Below are 15,001 nucleotides of genomic sequence, written 5' to 3'. Positions count from 1 at the left end.
CAAGGCAAATCCAGCCATTATTAGTACATGTATCTACATGGGGTGCCTCATTGCTGTCAGAGACATGCTGCCATTTCCCAGCAATTACTTCCTGGTGAGGCCTGGAGCAACACAACATCTCTCTTCTATCTGCTTAGGAGATATGTCCAATTATCACTGCTTACTGATTAAGACTTGCACGATCGCCAGAAATTAGGCACAAGCTTGAAATAGTTTCTCCCGTACTGAACTCCAACTCTTATAAAAAAGCAGCTATTGACCAAAGTGTGTATTTATTTAGCATTATGGTGATGACACTTCTCGTAATTGTCTTTTTCTTAAAAGCTTCTGTTAAGAAAAAAAAAAATCCCACTATAAAGAAAAAAACAGCGAAGTGCTCCCTCTATAGATCATGATCACTTCCAACTTTATCACCAATTCCCCGTCCTAGTAAAAGAGGATTTTTTTTTTTGCACTAATCTAATATCTGTATTTATTTGCCCATGTCCTAATCGTATTTGTAATAAGACAAACCCTAATAAAAGCCACTGAACAGCCAAAGGCAACATGTAGCAGCACAGTAAAAACAGAGCAGTGAGGACTGATGCAATCCCATGATACTTCATTGACCTTTTCTATACAGAAACCTTTAGAATTTTTCGCTTCCTTCCAGTGAGCACTCAAGGAGCCATTTGAGCTTAGACCCCTGTTGTCCTCATACCTGACTGCAGTGTCCTCACTTTCCTGTCCAAACCCTCTGGCTGCAGGATTTCCTCATTCCCCCTGGATTACCTTTATAAAGGGCTCTTAAGCTTCACTCACCCCCCTCAGGGCTGTGTGTGTTCATGTGTGTTCTTGAGAAAGAGACGGAGACGGAAAGAAAGGTTAACGAAATTGTGTTTTTAGACGATAAATGTGGTTAAATTTATGGTTTTTTTTTCCTTTTCCAATATAGCCAGAACGAACAAAGCAGGAAACTTCAGTATAAATTGTGGCAAATGTAATGAGTGGATTAAAACTAAATGAAAATGTACTATTGGGAAATAATAAAAAACAATCTACTGTACATATATAAACAGTTTTACTCGTGACTTTATACTCTAATTATGTAATTCTCTTCCTCTGCGGTTATTCATTCATCTTAAGTAATCATCCTTTCTTTTTCAAAGTTGTGATAGATCAAAGGGAACACTAGGCATGGAGCAGATGCACCCCACATAGGAAGCACCTGCACACACACACAAACACACACAAGCATTCAGATTGTACCTAGGAGTCACATCCACCTTTCCCAGCTTGTTCTCGGGTGAAAACTGAGAACCATGTAAGTGCTTGTGTATGATTGATGAAAATAAATTGGAGTTTTTAAGCTTTGAAACAATTTTAAACCTGCTAAAATATATAACAGAGATACAGAGACAAATGTATAAGAAATATAACAAGACACATTTTTTTAAGTCTTCATCTGACCTTTATTCACAACAATAATTGTAGTTATTATTATTATTAGAGTTACAGATAAAACATGTTTATTCCACATAATTATTACATAAAAATCTGCAGGGAGCAAATAAGAATTTTTTTTTTTTTCCCACTCTTGCATTGTTCTTAGTAAGCAAGCAAACATTAGTCTTCACAACACAAGAGCAAGTTTATCTAAAACCTGCAAATTGTTTAAAAAAAATGTAAGTCTGTAGTTAAAATACGTGATTCTTCTATGCAGTAAAAATACTTAAAAGTAAGAGCACAACAAACAGAAAATTAAAGAACAGATTCAGACATCATTTTAGCATAAATAACGGAGATGTAAAGTAATGTGTCATGTACTGCAGACATCTCCACCTCACACCAGGTAATCGCTGTCATTAAGTACATGTCCTGCCTTAATAGAATCAGTCACCCATGTTTCTCGGACGATCTTAAATTTTCTAGTAAAGAGACGTCTGTGTGTCCTCAGGTCCAACAATCTTTCTTTACTCGCGATGACCACATGTGAGATGCCTTCTTCTAGTCCCCTTACCACAGTGCCACCGTGAAAGCGAAACTCCAGAGCCCGAAAGTCCAGGCAAGTACCCTTTATAAGACTCTCTGGATCTCCGATCTCAGCGAGTTTATCAAAGTAGGCACGGTAAGGTCTGAACATGCTAGTGGGCAAGTCATCGAAGGCGTACTTCTGCTCGATCGACCCTATGGATACTGCGCCTTCAACAGGCTCCATCCTGCTAAAGACCTCCCTGAGCTGCTGCTCATCTGTGTCAACGTAGTAACTGTCTCCATAGCAATCATACTCTTTAGCAAAGTGTTCTTTTGTGGAGGGGGACATGTGGATCATGTGTCGCGGTTGCCACGGTAGCACTTGCTTTTTGTCCAGACATTCCAGGAGCCAGGAAGCCCATACTATGTCATGCTGGTCTGAACCGATGAGGTTCTTCACCCGCACATTCTCAACGCCTGCGATCACACAGTACGTGTCCTTCCCAGGGTTCTGGACTACAATGCCTCCGCAGCGTGCCACGGCCTGTTCGAGCTCGGCCTTGGAATGCGTGCCGTTTCCGCTCATTACACAGAACTCCACATCTTCAAACATGTCAGTCTCTTTGGTGACTCTAGACAAGTCTTGTGATTTAAAGTGGTCAACGATGCCGATGGTCTTTTTGGGCTTGGATGCAAGTTTGCGTTTCTTTTTCTCAGACTCGTCTTCCGGGAGGTGAAAGTGCCTGGATGCCAGCTTTCCTGAGGCCTTGTCACGGAACTGACTCAGCTCGTCTAAGGTCATGCAGTCATACCATTCTTTGTCCTCTCGGATCTTCTCAATCCTGGGGAATCGTAGTGTGCAGTTGGTTTTGTACATGTCACTGGTAACAATCTCCGCCGCTTTGACTTGTATGATGACCGAGTTTCTCGGCTCAATATAAACCTCTGGCTTTTCTGTTCCACACAAAATGCCTGCAGGAGGGTTAGTCTTGCGATAAACTTTCCAGTGTTTGGCCAGTTTCAGGCCAAGCTCATAGAGCTCCTTCATGGTGTAGCCTGATCCAATTCGACAGAGCGTGTGAAAAACTGTTGGCTTCTCTCCAGGACTTGGAGTTTCAGCAACGGCACAGAGAAAATGGGACAACATTCCACTCCGTTTGCCTTTTCCCCAATAGCCTCCCACTATTAGCAAATCCAGTTCATCCATCAGGCCGTCAACATATTCAGGTTTGATCTTCAGCCAACCTTCACCACGTTTATCTGGCTTGTAGATGGACATCGGGTCTTTGACCATGATGCCTTCTTCGCGGTCGTCAATAGCTTCGTTGAGGGCGTTTATCACTTCCTGCCTGGTTTTGGCTTCAGCGTACTGTACCAGCTGGATCCGGCCTTTGACGGGTGTGAAGACTGTCTGGAGAGTGTCGTAACGCTTTTTCAGAGGCTCGTTTCCAAACTTCTGGTCATTGACAAGCAGGACGTCAAACACACAAAAGCATGTCTGTAAATCAGAGTCTTCCACCAACCTCTTGACATCAAATTTGCTACCTTTTTGCATGAAGGTCTCTGTAGTGGGGTTATAAGCCATCATCTCTCCATCCAAGATGCAACTGACAACATGAGATTTAAAGACGTTGTGTATATATGGTGTAAGGGAGCCCTCTAGTGGTGAGGCCCCAAACTGTTGAGTGTATTCAAACGAGTTCCGGCTGTAGTATTTGTATACGTCCCCGTCCTTATGAAGTTGAATGCGTTCGCCATCCAGCTTGGTCTCAAGATAGAAGGGCTGGTTACCCATCTGTTTTTCCACTTGGCGGATGTTAGCTATAGCCGCCAGCATGGGTTTAAAGGCAGAAAACAAGCTGATGGACACCTCATTCAAGGAAATGGAGGGGTCATGGAGCTGTCTGCAGACCCTGTCCAAGTCTGTAGAGACGTTGTAGAGTTCTGGGGCATCTGGGTGAAAAACCTGGAGAACGGTCTCCTTGCTTATCCCAAGTTTCATGTCTTTCAGGATCATACGAATAAGCCACTTCTGTTCCAAAGCTGAGCTTTGAGTAATCAAGTGTAAAAGGCTTTTCCTTAAAAGGTCTTTCTGTTTGCTGGCATTATTCATAGCAACTGAGTCCAGGAAGTCATTGACCTCTTTGATGCTCAGGTAATCTGACTTGGCTTGGCTTGCGCATCTCTTTTTGAGGACGAAGTAAGCTGTAAGGGCAAAGTCTCCGGAGTCTCCTCCTTTGGATGTAGTAGGGGCTCTGTAATTCAGAAGTTTATTTGCTTCCGGCCCTGATTTTGGAAGACCTAAAACATCGATGTAGAGTTTGGCTAACATGCTTTCTTTGATACCATAGGCCATTCTTTCCCTTTCGAAGGGAGGCACGATGAGACGCATGGCTGGGTAAAACGAGTCTGTAGTGTTGGGTTTATCTTTGTGAAGAGCAGCATGAAACCTTCTCCATGAATCTATGAAATGCTTAAGGCATTTGGCCTTGTCTGGTCGACTCTTGGCTTTCTGGATATTCTCGAGAACAGTACACAAGTCAAGAAATGGCACTTGTGCAGCCACAGATGTTTTAGCGTCACTTTTGGAAGTTTCCTCTGTTCTCTCGCCTTTGGGTGGCCCGTCCATTGTTGATGATGTCTTTAAAAAGAAAAACAGAAACAAAACACAGTGTTATATAATTGTTGATTAAACACTTTTCTATAAATGAAGACTTAAAACATATCTGTTTCTTCAGTACTTGGGTTACCTAAGCAACCCCTTTCCACCAGTGTGTGACTGAAGATACAATTTGTAACCTAGTAGGTAAGGATCTATCCAATAACAGAAAATTAAGCACTTTTATAAGTTGATATGAATAAAACCATCTGCCAAATGCCTAAATGTATATGTAAACATAAATGTTAAGTGTTACATTCTGTACACATACACACTACTAGTATATTAAAACTACACATAAAGCAATATTTAGACCAGAGGTAACTATCCCTGCCTTGATTTAGCATTTGAAAGGAAGTGTTTTTATTGTGGTTATAATATAAGGCTATTATATTGTTTTGTTACTGCTATGATAGATAGATAGATAGATAGATAGATAGATAGATAGATAGATAGATAGATAGATAGATAGCATATTAAAGCATATAACGTTATATATCTATACGTTATATACGCTATATACATTAGCTAAAAAGGAGCAAACCTGCGTTTGTGCGAAGAAGAACAAGCCAGGGGTTTAAGGGCTGATATCTGACCTGGCACTACATTGTTTATGAACATTATTTCCGGGTTGCTATGGAACCAACAATACACAGTTCCCACATTAAACTGTTGGTGACGAATTACAGGACGTTTGACTTATTTTTTTTTATTATTTTTTTTTTAAATAAAAAATACTAAATACATATATTTTTTCTCTTTTAAGATTTTGTTTGAAAGTTCACTTTAAAAGAAAAAAGGTAAACCGGCTATCTGTTTCTGTTTCCTAACGAGGCTTTATAATGTAACACAAGGACGTGACGAAATGTGGTGCGTTCGACTAGCACGGGTTTCACACGCGTGCGCACATCTGCTGATTGCGCATGTAAAGTAGTTTACTTTATAACCTGTACATACATTTATATCAAGTTTAACCCCGAATTCGTTCTAAGTATGAGAGCGACTTTGTCCTTGTTTAAAAGAGTGTTTTTAAATTCGTAAATTACGGTGTAATCAGAACAATGCCGTGTTTGGGATTAAACATAACAGTATGTTAGGTTTATTTATTTTTTGTTTGTTCGTTTAAAAAAACCAACAAAAATATTTTTTAACAATAAAATATATTTTTTTACCAGTTCTGCGCGTATTGCAACCAGTCCTGATTATGACCAGCAGAGGGCTTTTTTTTTTTTTTTTTTTAACTCATTTTAACTAAATTTCAGAAGTCTTATGTTCCTGTCAGATGGATGAAGCCTAAATGCTGACTGGAAATACACTTTATGTACAAATATTTTGGGCCAAACCTCTTATTTATTGAATTCAGATGTTTCAATCAGGCCTCTTATCCCCAGTGAAGGGCAATCTTAATCCTTAAACTAAATCTTAGTATACAGTACAAAGACATCTTGGACAATACTATGCTTTCAACTTTGTGGCAGCAGTTTGGGGAAGACCCTTTTTTGTTCCAACATGACTGTGGCCCAGTGTACAAAACAACAACTATGGCTAAGACATGGTTTAATCAGTTTGGTGCGGAAGAGCTTGACTGGCCCGCACAGACTTCAATCCAATCAAGCACCTTTGGGATGAACTGGAAATGAAAAATTGTGACCCAGACCTTCTTGTCCAACATCATTGACTGACCTCATAAATGCTCTACAGAATTAACGGGCATGAATTCCCACAGAAACACTCAAAAATCTTGTGGACAGCCTTCCATGAAGATTGGAAGCTGTTATGGCTGCTAAAGGGGGACCAAGTCCATATTGAAGAATATGTATTTGTATACAATGTCATTGCAGGTTTGGCCAAATACTTTTGTCCATATAATTTAAATTTAAACTTAAAGGAAAAATCCACCCAAAATGACTTGCCTATTAATTTGCATAATTAATAACTTCTATGATTTTATTTTAATTCTAATGTTGACTTTTTTTTAAACACTTTCCTGTTGATCTGTTTTAAATTAGTTACAGCTTCATACATTATATATTATCTACAAAGGCACTGGACTACGTGCTAATAGTGAAGTCAGTAGGGTTTAGCATTTGCTTCATTTCCACCTGAGGAGAGAGATGCAGTGGCGTTGTCTTTTAGTTCATTTTGAACTTTGAGAACCTTTTGAAAACCTTTGAGTTTATCATCTTGCAGACCGCTATCCTGCTGATCTAACTGCCGCGTGATATAAATATGGGCATTGAACGTAGAGCAAAGAAGGGTGTACACTTTTGTTTTTGGAAACAGTAAAAGCTGACTGTTATCATCAAAGTTGGAGAGGTCTTGACTTTTTGCTTCTGTTAAATGACATTTTGACTGCATTATGAACGTCCCCAGGTGACATCAGTGCAGCAGAAACCACTAACATCTCAAGAGAATCACAAAAATGCAGCACCAGTCAACACATTAGCAGCAAAATCACTAATAGGTTACATATACCTAACATATAGGTTTGCTAGTTCAACAACATGGTACTGTTGTTTATTCCATTTACATTTGTTTCACCAAAAAAATCATCCTAGCTGAGGTGTGATTTATATCTGGTTTACAGTGGCACAATGCCCATTAAAAGTGTTGAAAAGACTACTTAAAATCAAGAAAAGGGGGGATGAATGAATGCTTCATCACATTTTACACATTGTTGGCATATAAACCGATCAGCCATAACATTAAAATGCAAAACATTATAACTAATATTGTGTTGGTTCCACTTGTGCCACCTAGGCAGCTTTGGCCCCTCAGGGCATGACTGCTCATGGAGGAGCGCTGTGGTGCTTGGCACTAGGATCTTAGCAGCAGATAATTTCGGTACTGTGGGTAGCGGGGTGGAGCCTTCATGGATCAGAATTGTTTGTCCGGTGCATTCCATGAATGCCTAGTTGGATAGAAATCGGGATGCTAGTGTTATGGCTAATCGGTGTATGTCATGTTCCATAAACCTATCACGGTGATCACACCTAGAACTGCAGGATGTTTTCATTAGATCTTTATAAATGTTTTTAGGACTAATTTTTAAAATCTTCTTCGGGATTACTCATAAACATCTCAATTACTTGATGGCTGGTGTGCGTGCTCATTGGGAAGGAAGAAAATAGAATTTATAGTAAGAGTAACCACAATCTCAGTAAATTAAGACAAACATTTAAATAAACAACGACAGTACACGACAGGAATCTGTCAGCATGATCATTTATGAACAGAAGATGCGTAGATGCTTGAAGACCTCACTATAGGACCAGATTATTAGCGGCTTGATGCCTCTGGAGCACCACAGAGTGCAGAAACCCAAACTGGCCTGCTCTTGTCCCCATAAACAGTTCTCCGTCGGGTCTTTTATTAATTATATGTGTTTGGGAGGGGAAACAGATCAATCTGTAGTGTGTGTCAAGTTTATAGAAAAGAATGTACGGATTGCATGTGGCATGTTTAATCCTGGTACATGATTAATTCGCTGTTGCTGTGTGCGTTTGTGTGTGCACCTGACACCTGTGTGACTCTCTGGACTGGTTCTAAATACCTCACTCCATGCCACAGATTCGAACATGTTTTTATGAGCCAGTAAATGCACATGGCAACACTACAAAGCTTCTTTTGACAGGGAATTTATCACTGCTCCTTTACTCATGGGTTAGGTATTCTCCACCATGACGTTGGGGTGCGCAAGTCGTTAACCAAACACATTCTGCCAGGCAGTACACTGTGTATTATGCATGCTTTTCTGTGAAATGTACACAGGTGGCTTTTAGACACTACACTTGTAATGTTTCACAAATACTGTATCTTTGCATATAATGGAGTTTTTTTCACATGATCAATACACAATTTGTTAATTTTCACATCTTTTTTTTTTTGCATAAATATTGCAATATAATCACACAAAAGAAACTGATTACATGCAAAATTTCTATAAATTAGACCACCATGCATATTCATTTAAAACTTAATCACAAGTGGCGGCACGGTGGTGTAGTGGTTAACACTGTCGCCTTGAACCTCCATGGTCTGGGTTTGATTCCCGTCCCAGTGTGCATGGAGTTTGCATGTTCTCCCCGTGCTTGGTGGGTTTCCTCCCACAGTCCACAGACATGCAAATTAGTGTGAATAAGGGTGTGTATGTGTATGTGCCTTGCGATAGATTGGCACCCTCTCCAGGGTGTACCCTGCCTCGTACCCTCTTTCTCCTGGGGTGAGCTCCGGGCCCCTCGTGATCCTGAATACAGGATGAAGCGGTATAGACGATGAGTGAGTGAATGAGTTGTCCTGGTTTGACTTGAACGATCTTCATGTTTTGCAAGTGCTCACAAAACTAGAAAAAAAACAATAAAGAACTTTATGCATGTAGGTGTATGCATAAAGTTAAGTAGGTGCATGGTTTTGAACTGGATTTGCATAGGTGTTTACAGAACTTTTTTTCTTTTTGGCCATCATGGGTTGTTTTCAGGTTGTTGTTTTTTTATTGTGTCAACTTTAAGACCTAAGGATATTGTATTATGCAACATTTTGAAAGATCATGTGAACTGAAAGTTTCAGTAAAATTTGGCCTGGTGTACTCAGTTGTGTACATAAACACACTTCTAAGTTAATTAGACAATTTGGGTTCTGCTGCATTTATGAAGGCTAATATGACTGCATTTAAGCATGGGTGGCTACATTAAATGGAAATGTGAGTTAACCTTAATTAATAACCCTTAACTGGTAGATCTTTTCTACTGGAATTGATGTTAGTTTAACGCATCATTACCTCAACATGTTTTTTTATTATTATTAAATGGAATTCATGACTTCTAGGGAGACAGAGGAAGAAACTAACATTTGGTTACTCCAACATATTAAAACATTTTCTTGAAGTAAAGTATAAATATGCTTAAATAATACTTAAATATAGTAACAATGTGCAATTGTTCCCACTCCTGTCCAATATTACCCATACCAGGGGTTTTGGAAAGAAGGATTCCCCTAAAAAAAAAAGGTTGTGTTTTATTTACCACTAGGGTGAGCCCCAATGCACAGGGAATCATGAAGAGAGAGAAATAGAAAGAGCAGCGAATAGGATCCATCACATACAAGCCTGACTTGTTTACACCAGAACTGCAGCAGCCAAAGAGGAACCTCTGAATGTGCAATCCCTCGCTACAGCCCCAAGCCGGATAGGTTTCATCCCTCCATTGTTATAGCAAAAATGGTTCTATAACCTCCATGTGTTGTGGGTTTCTATGTGTGACACAGTGGAGGTTTTCAAAGCTGAGAAAAAGAATGACCTGGAAGATGGTAAACAAGTGACATCATCGATGTGAAGTCCGCTTCCGACCGGAAGCAAACCACGTGTATGTGTGACAAAGCCCTGTTGTGTGAGTCAGTTAGGGCCTGATGTCACTGTTATACCCTAATGTGCTTTTTCACACACGTGAGCTGCACATCGCCAGTGTTCTTGCTGTCATAATCTTCACGGGACTACTCACTGTTTTATGAGTCATTTTGATATCATTAATATTGACCAAAAGGGAACCAGCAGTTCCCAGCATCCGTGTGCTCTTTGCTTGTGCGCTGTAAGATCACTCTGAACAAACACTCTGGGAAATGGCCAAGAGTGACGTGACTGATGGAGTCATCAACCTGCCAATAAAGGTAAAAACAAACCTGACCTCAGTGCTTGGATGAAAACAAGTATGAGGTACAGGGTGTTTACTCACCAATGCAGGTAGCTCGTGCTGATTCATGCTATCGGGAATTATTGTTTGTAGCCTCTGCTAACTTTTACTCACTGACCCTAAACATACCCTTATGTACGTAAGTCGGGAAGAAGGTAAAAGAACAACAGGTGTCAAAAACATTTCTGGTGCAGTGGTGGCTCAGGTGGTTGAGGTTGGGGGTTCAAGCCCCACCACTGCCAGGTCATCACTGTTGGGTTCTTGGGCCCATGCAGTGCCAGTGGATGTGGTATAGAAGGTATAAAACTCTTCAGGAAATGCAGTTATTAAAAATTGCTTCTCAATCCTTACATGTTATTTCATGTTGCCCCCCCCCCCTTTTTTTTTTTTTAGATCTAGTAATTTATAACCATGTAAATAAAATATGAAATCTATATAAGCCAGTGGATGATCATAAAGATAAGGTTTCCATGGTTGGTCGTCTGTGAAAGTTCATTCCAATGTCAGGCTTCTTATGAATTCATTGTGTACAAATCCATATTCATACACTTCTTTGAAAAGCCTGGACAAAAAGGAAAAAGGTTAATGCCTTTATCATCTATTTCTGCCATTATAGCCAGTGGCTATATATAAGTCCACTTTGGGATAGTAAGTACTTCAATCAAGTAAACACTGTCACACTGTGCAACCCACATGCATGTATACAGTAACCTTCCCTTCTAAATTTAACCTGTCTTCTCATTGCCTGCTCTTCTAGGCCAAATAAACAACACTGAAAAGGCAGATCTGATGGAGGTTTAGACATTCTCTCTGATTTTAACGTGTGTGTATTGTTTGAGGTTTCCCCACGGTGAAAACATGAGGATTCTCACATTATTGGGACGTCACATAATTCCTCAACAAGACAAATATGCATATATCAAAACATGAATAAAACTGAAAGACTAACTCTATACCTGATGCTTATTTAAGTAAAAACTGATCAAAACAGAGAGCAGAGAGCTCGGATTTCTGGTAATAGGCACTATTTAGGATAAATACGAAGACATCAGACGATTTGAGTCATAAAAACAACACTAGCACTTGTGTCACTCAGCAATGAGGTCATGGCCCTTTCCTGACCCAGCTCGGCATTGAGCATTTTAGTATTACATCAGAGATAATTCTGCTTGGAAACATTAAACACAGCCAGCATGTAGGATGTACAAGCACTTTTGATGTCACGAGAGAATTCCTCTTTAAAAATGTGTTCCAAATCCCATTTCTTGGGCAGAAAATAGGGTTGCCGGGCCTCTAAGAGAAAACACTCTGTTTGACTTATCTTTAGTACGTGCTTTATCCTGTTTAGAGTCATGGTGGATCTAGAGCCTATCCTTGGAACACTAGGCGAACACTAGGCGAGTGGAAATATATCCTGGATGGAATGCCAGTCCGTTCCAGAGCACCATGCTTACACACAGGATAATTAATGGTTACATACTGGGAGTTTTGGGGAGTTGGGGAGAAACTGAAGAACTGAAAAGTAGTAAGCAGTGGACACAGATGTGGACGGAACATGTAAAACTCCACAAAGACAGCAACACGAGCTTAGGGTTGACCAATCTTGATCTTGATCGTCGTCATTTAAAGTTAATAAATGGAATTCCACCTACTATTAGACTTGCTGTGAGAATTCCACGAACATTGCCATGTGATAGATGACTAAATATTGGGGTATCTTATTACCAAGGCCCAGGCTGATTTCCGATTAGGACCTGAACTCATTCTAAATACATAGCATAGTGTCACACGGTGGCCTGATCATCATGGAAGGACAGTTGAGCAACAGTTGAGGGGATCCATTGGCATGACCTATTTGATCAAAATAACCTGGTCAAAATGTGGCATGGGTCACTGTGGGTAGCATTGCTACCTCACCGCTCCTGAACCCTCAGCTTAATTCCAAGCTACTGTATGAGCATGAGTTTCACATATTCTCTATGTGTTCCCTTCAGGTTTTTGAGGTTAGACACACCTCACAAAAACTGGCCAGTAGACAGTAGAACTAGTTACAACAAAATTACCAAAGATATGAAAGATGAGTTTGTGAAAGTTTTATATGTATACATTGTGCCCTTCAGTGGGCTGCTATCTAATTCGGCATGCATTAACTATTTCTTGGAATAGGCTCGACAATGAACATAGAATTCTGCAGCCACTATAGATAAATGAACGACCAAAACTTGGTCACAATTATTTATTTATCCCAATATAAAGCGGACACGCAATGTCCTAGAATAAGTACTCAGAAGTACTCTTCCACTCCAAGTGGTGGAGGTTACAATCGTTCTCATGCTTAGTTTGCTTTATTAAAGCAATCTGAATTATTTCTGCTACAGTGCCCCGCCAGGTACAGCGCATGGTCAAGGAGTGATGATAAAAACAGAGCAACTACAGTGATTGAGGTCATAAATCACATGGCCTCCCTTTCTCTATCCGCGTCAGTCTTTTTCATTGTCACTGAAACCAGGCCAGTACAAAAAAAAAAAAAAGAAAAGTAAAAGAAAGAAGGGGAAAAAAACCCAAACGCTTCAGCGCACTACACTAGAAATTGTGTTATTGTTGAAGCCGACAGCAGTGTTGGCTCTGCTTTCACGTCTTGGCCTCTATTATTTAGATTCATGTATCTTCAGCACATAACATCCTGCTAGATAGAGCACTGGCTTAAAAAAAAAAAAAAAAAAAATCATTATGTAAGGTATAATGACCAAGGGAATGTTAATAGACTAAGGTTATGTCATATTGTGCAACATTGTTATTAAAAGCCGGTATGAGAACAGCATGATGAGATGCCTGAATAATAACTTCAATAATAACTTCAAAAATCATTCCTTGATCATTCCCATTCAATAGACAGCAGGAATTCAGCTATGTATAAGTAACTAGTTGCTAATTATGTTTTTATGGACTTTTAGCACACATATATATGTTTTAATCAAGTTGTTGGAGTATACAGTAGTATCTTTCAGCATCATCTTTCCATTAAAAGCAAGGAATTAAACAGTTCAGTTCAGTAAAACTACTGGTAATAAATATGAATTATTATACAGGGCTTGGTGCATAATATAAAAAGTTGCAAATTATTACTTCCAGGATGGTGACTTCCTGGCCAAGGTGGTGTTTATAGGATCTGCTATTGTGGGGTTTTTTTTCCTTTAATGAGAACTAAGTTTAACTGTCTTGTCCTTTTATTTGAATTCATCAGACAACAAGATAGACTGATTATGTTTTCTGCCAAAAGAAATAAGTTAAAAGCTTACAAAAAATTAATTACTAAAGGGGCAGGAGTGAGGACTTTATTTAAATTCCTTCCACTTACTTATGATTTTACCTCTAACGCAGACTATCCAGTCACGTACATGCACACACCCCATGCAAAACAAGACCTGTTTTGCAAAAAATAACTACAAATGTGGGTGGCTGTCTTTGGCGGCATCTTAGTCACTTTGAAACCAAGAAATGCCTTTGCTTAGTTGGCACAATTATGCATACCAGCTGCTTCTGCTTTTAGAACACAACTTCCTGCCTTTTACATCCAAAAAAAAAAGATCTACTTAGGCAAAAGTTCCAGTGTAAAAGAAAAGAAGAAAACACTGCACAGTGGATCCATAGTGAAAGGAAATGGAAGGATCACCTACAAAAATGTTTAAGGGTTTGGGTGGCTCTTAGATTCAGTGAAGGAAATTGTAATAAAACAGCATACAAAGTCGTCCACAATTGTGTGCGTATGACTTTGTGCCAACACTTTGAGGAAAGACTTATAGTCCATATAGTGTAGCATTAAAATATTCGATGTTATTTGGCAGTCTTTATTAACTTTTGCTTAGGGCATGAACGCAGATAATATTGTACTGTAAAGAAAGGGTGTGGGGAAGATTACTTATTATTATTATTATTATTATTATTATTGTTGTAATTTTTTTAATGGACATCTGATTGTTATGGCATCCTTTGATCAAAATATTCTATGTTATGTTACGTTATATTTTTCATCGAGTGTGCAGTTCAAAGAGAGTATCGCAGATAAATAAAGTGAAGAAATGCTGAAAGAAGAGCAGGCCAGAGTTATTGTGTAAATATAGGAAAAGGATTGGAATATACGTAATATAATACAATACAATGTTAGAAACAAATTTAAGGAAAGGACAAGATGGGAGAACAATTAATGTTTGACATTTTACAGACAGTAATTAATTGATAATTATATTAGTTTTGTACTGTTAATAATAAAGAAATGATGACCTAACTATGCATTAAAACTAGGAATCCCCCTTGAGATCATTATTTACAAAATTGAGGGAGTTGTCTAAAATTGCATTAACATGTAAAAACCCTTAAAATTTGTATACCTATTTTTTTTATTAATTTTACAGTTGTGGTTATGAATCAACCCAAATATAAAATAATACAAATTTACACTTTACCAACTCTTAATTTGCACAATATCTGTAAAAGTAAGTGATAAAATAAACTGAATTTCTGTTAGCACACTTTATGTTGTATTCTCATGAATATTGTATATATAATACACATATATATAATAACCATAAATGTTTTTTTTTTGGGGCCACTGAAGACCTCAAGCACAGTACGCTGAAATATTTGAATAGTAAAAAACTATTAAAGAAAGCCGTACGTCCATGAATGACAATCTGTGGCAGAGGTC

At 39.0% G+C, this 15,001-nt stretch overlaps 1 protein-coding gene across 1 annotated transcript; it reads right to left on the bottom strand.

Moving 5' to 3' along the window:
- Positions 1-1,435: 1,435 nt before the first annotated feature.
- lig4 (ligase IV, DNA, ATP-dependent) lies at positions 1,436-5,222 on the bottom strand. Its single transcript, XM_053476533.1, has 2 exons — positions 5,157-5,222; positions 1,436-4,594 (listed from the first exon to the last, which is right to left on the bottom strand). Exon 2 carries the CDS (start codon positions 4,580-4,582, stop codon positions 1,823-1,825), a length of 2,760 nt encoding a protein of 919 aa, XP_053332508.1. The 5' UTR covers positions 4,583-4,594; positions 5,157-5,222; the 3' UTR covers positions 1,436-1,822.
- Between the last annotated feature and the right edge of the window lie 9,779 nt (positions 5,223-15,001).

Source organism: Clarias gariepinus, chromosome 18, assembly GCF_024256425.1.
Source record: "Clarias gariepinus isolate MV-2021 ecotype Netherlands chromosome 18, CGAR_prim_01v2, whole genome shotgun sequence".
Taxonomy (NCBI): domain Eukaryota; kingdom Metazoa; phylum Chordata; class Actinopteri; order Siluriformes; family Clariidae; genus Clarias; species Clarias gariepinus.
The sequence above is the reverse complement of the archived record's forward strand: the minus strand, read 5'-3'. Positions and strand labels throughout refer to the sequence as shown.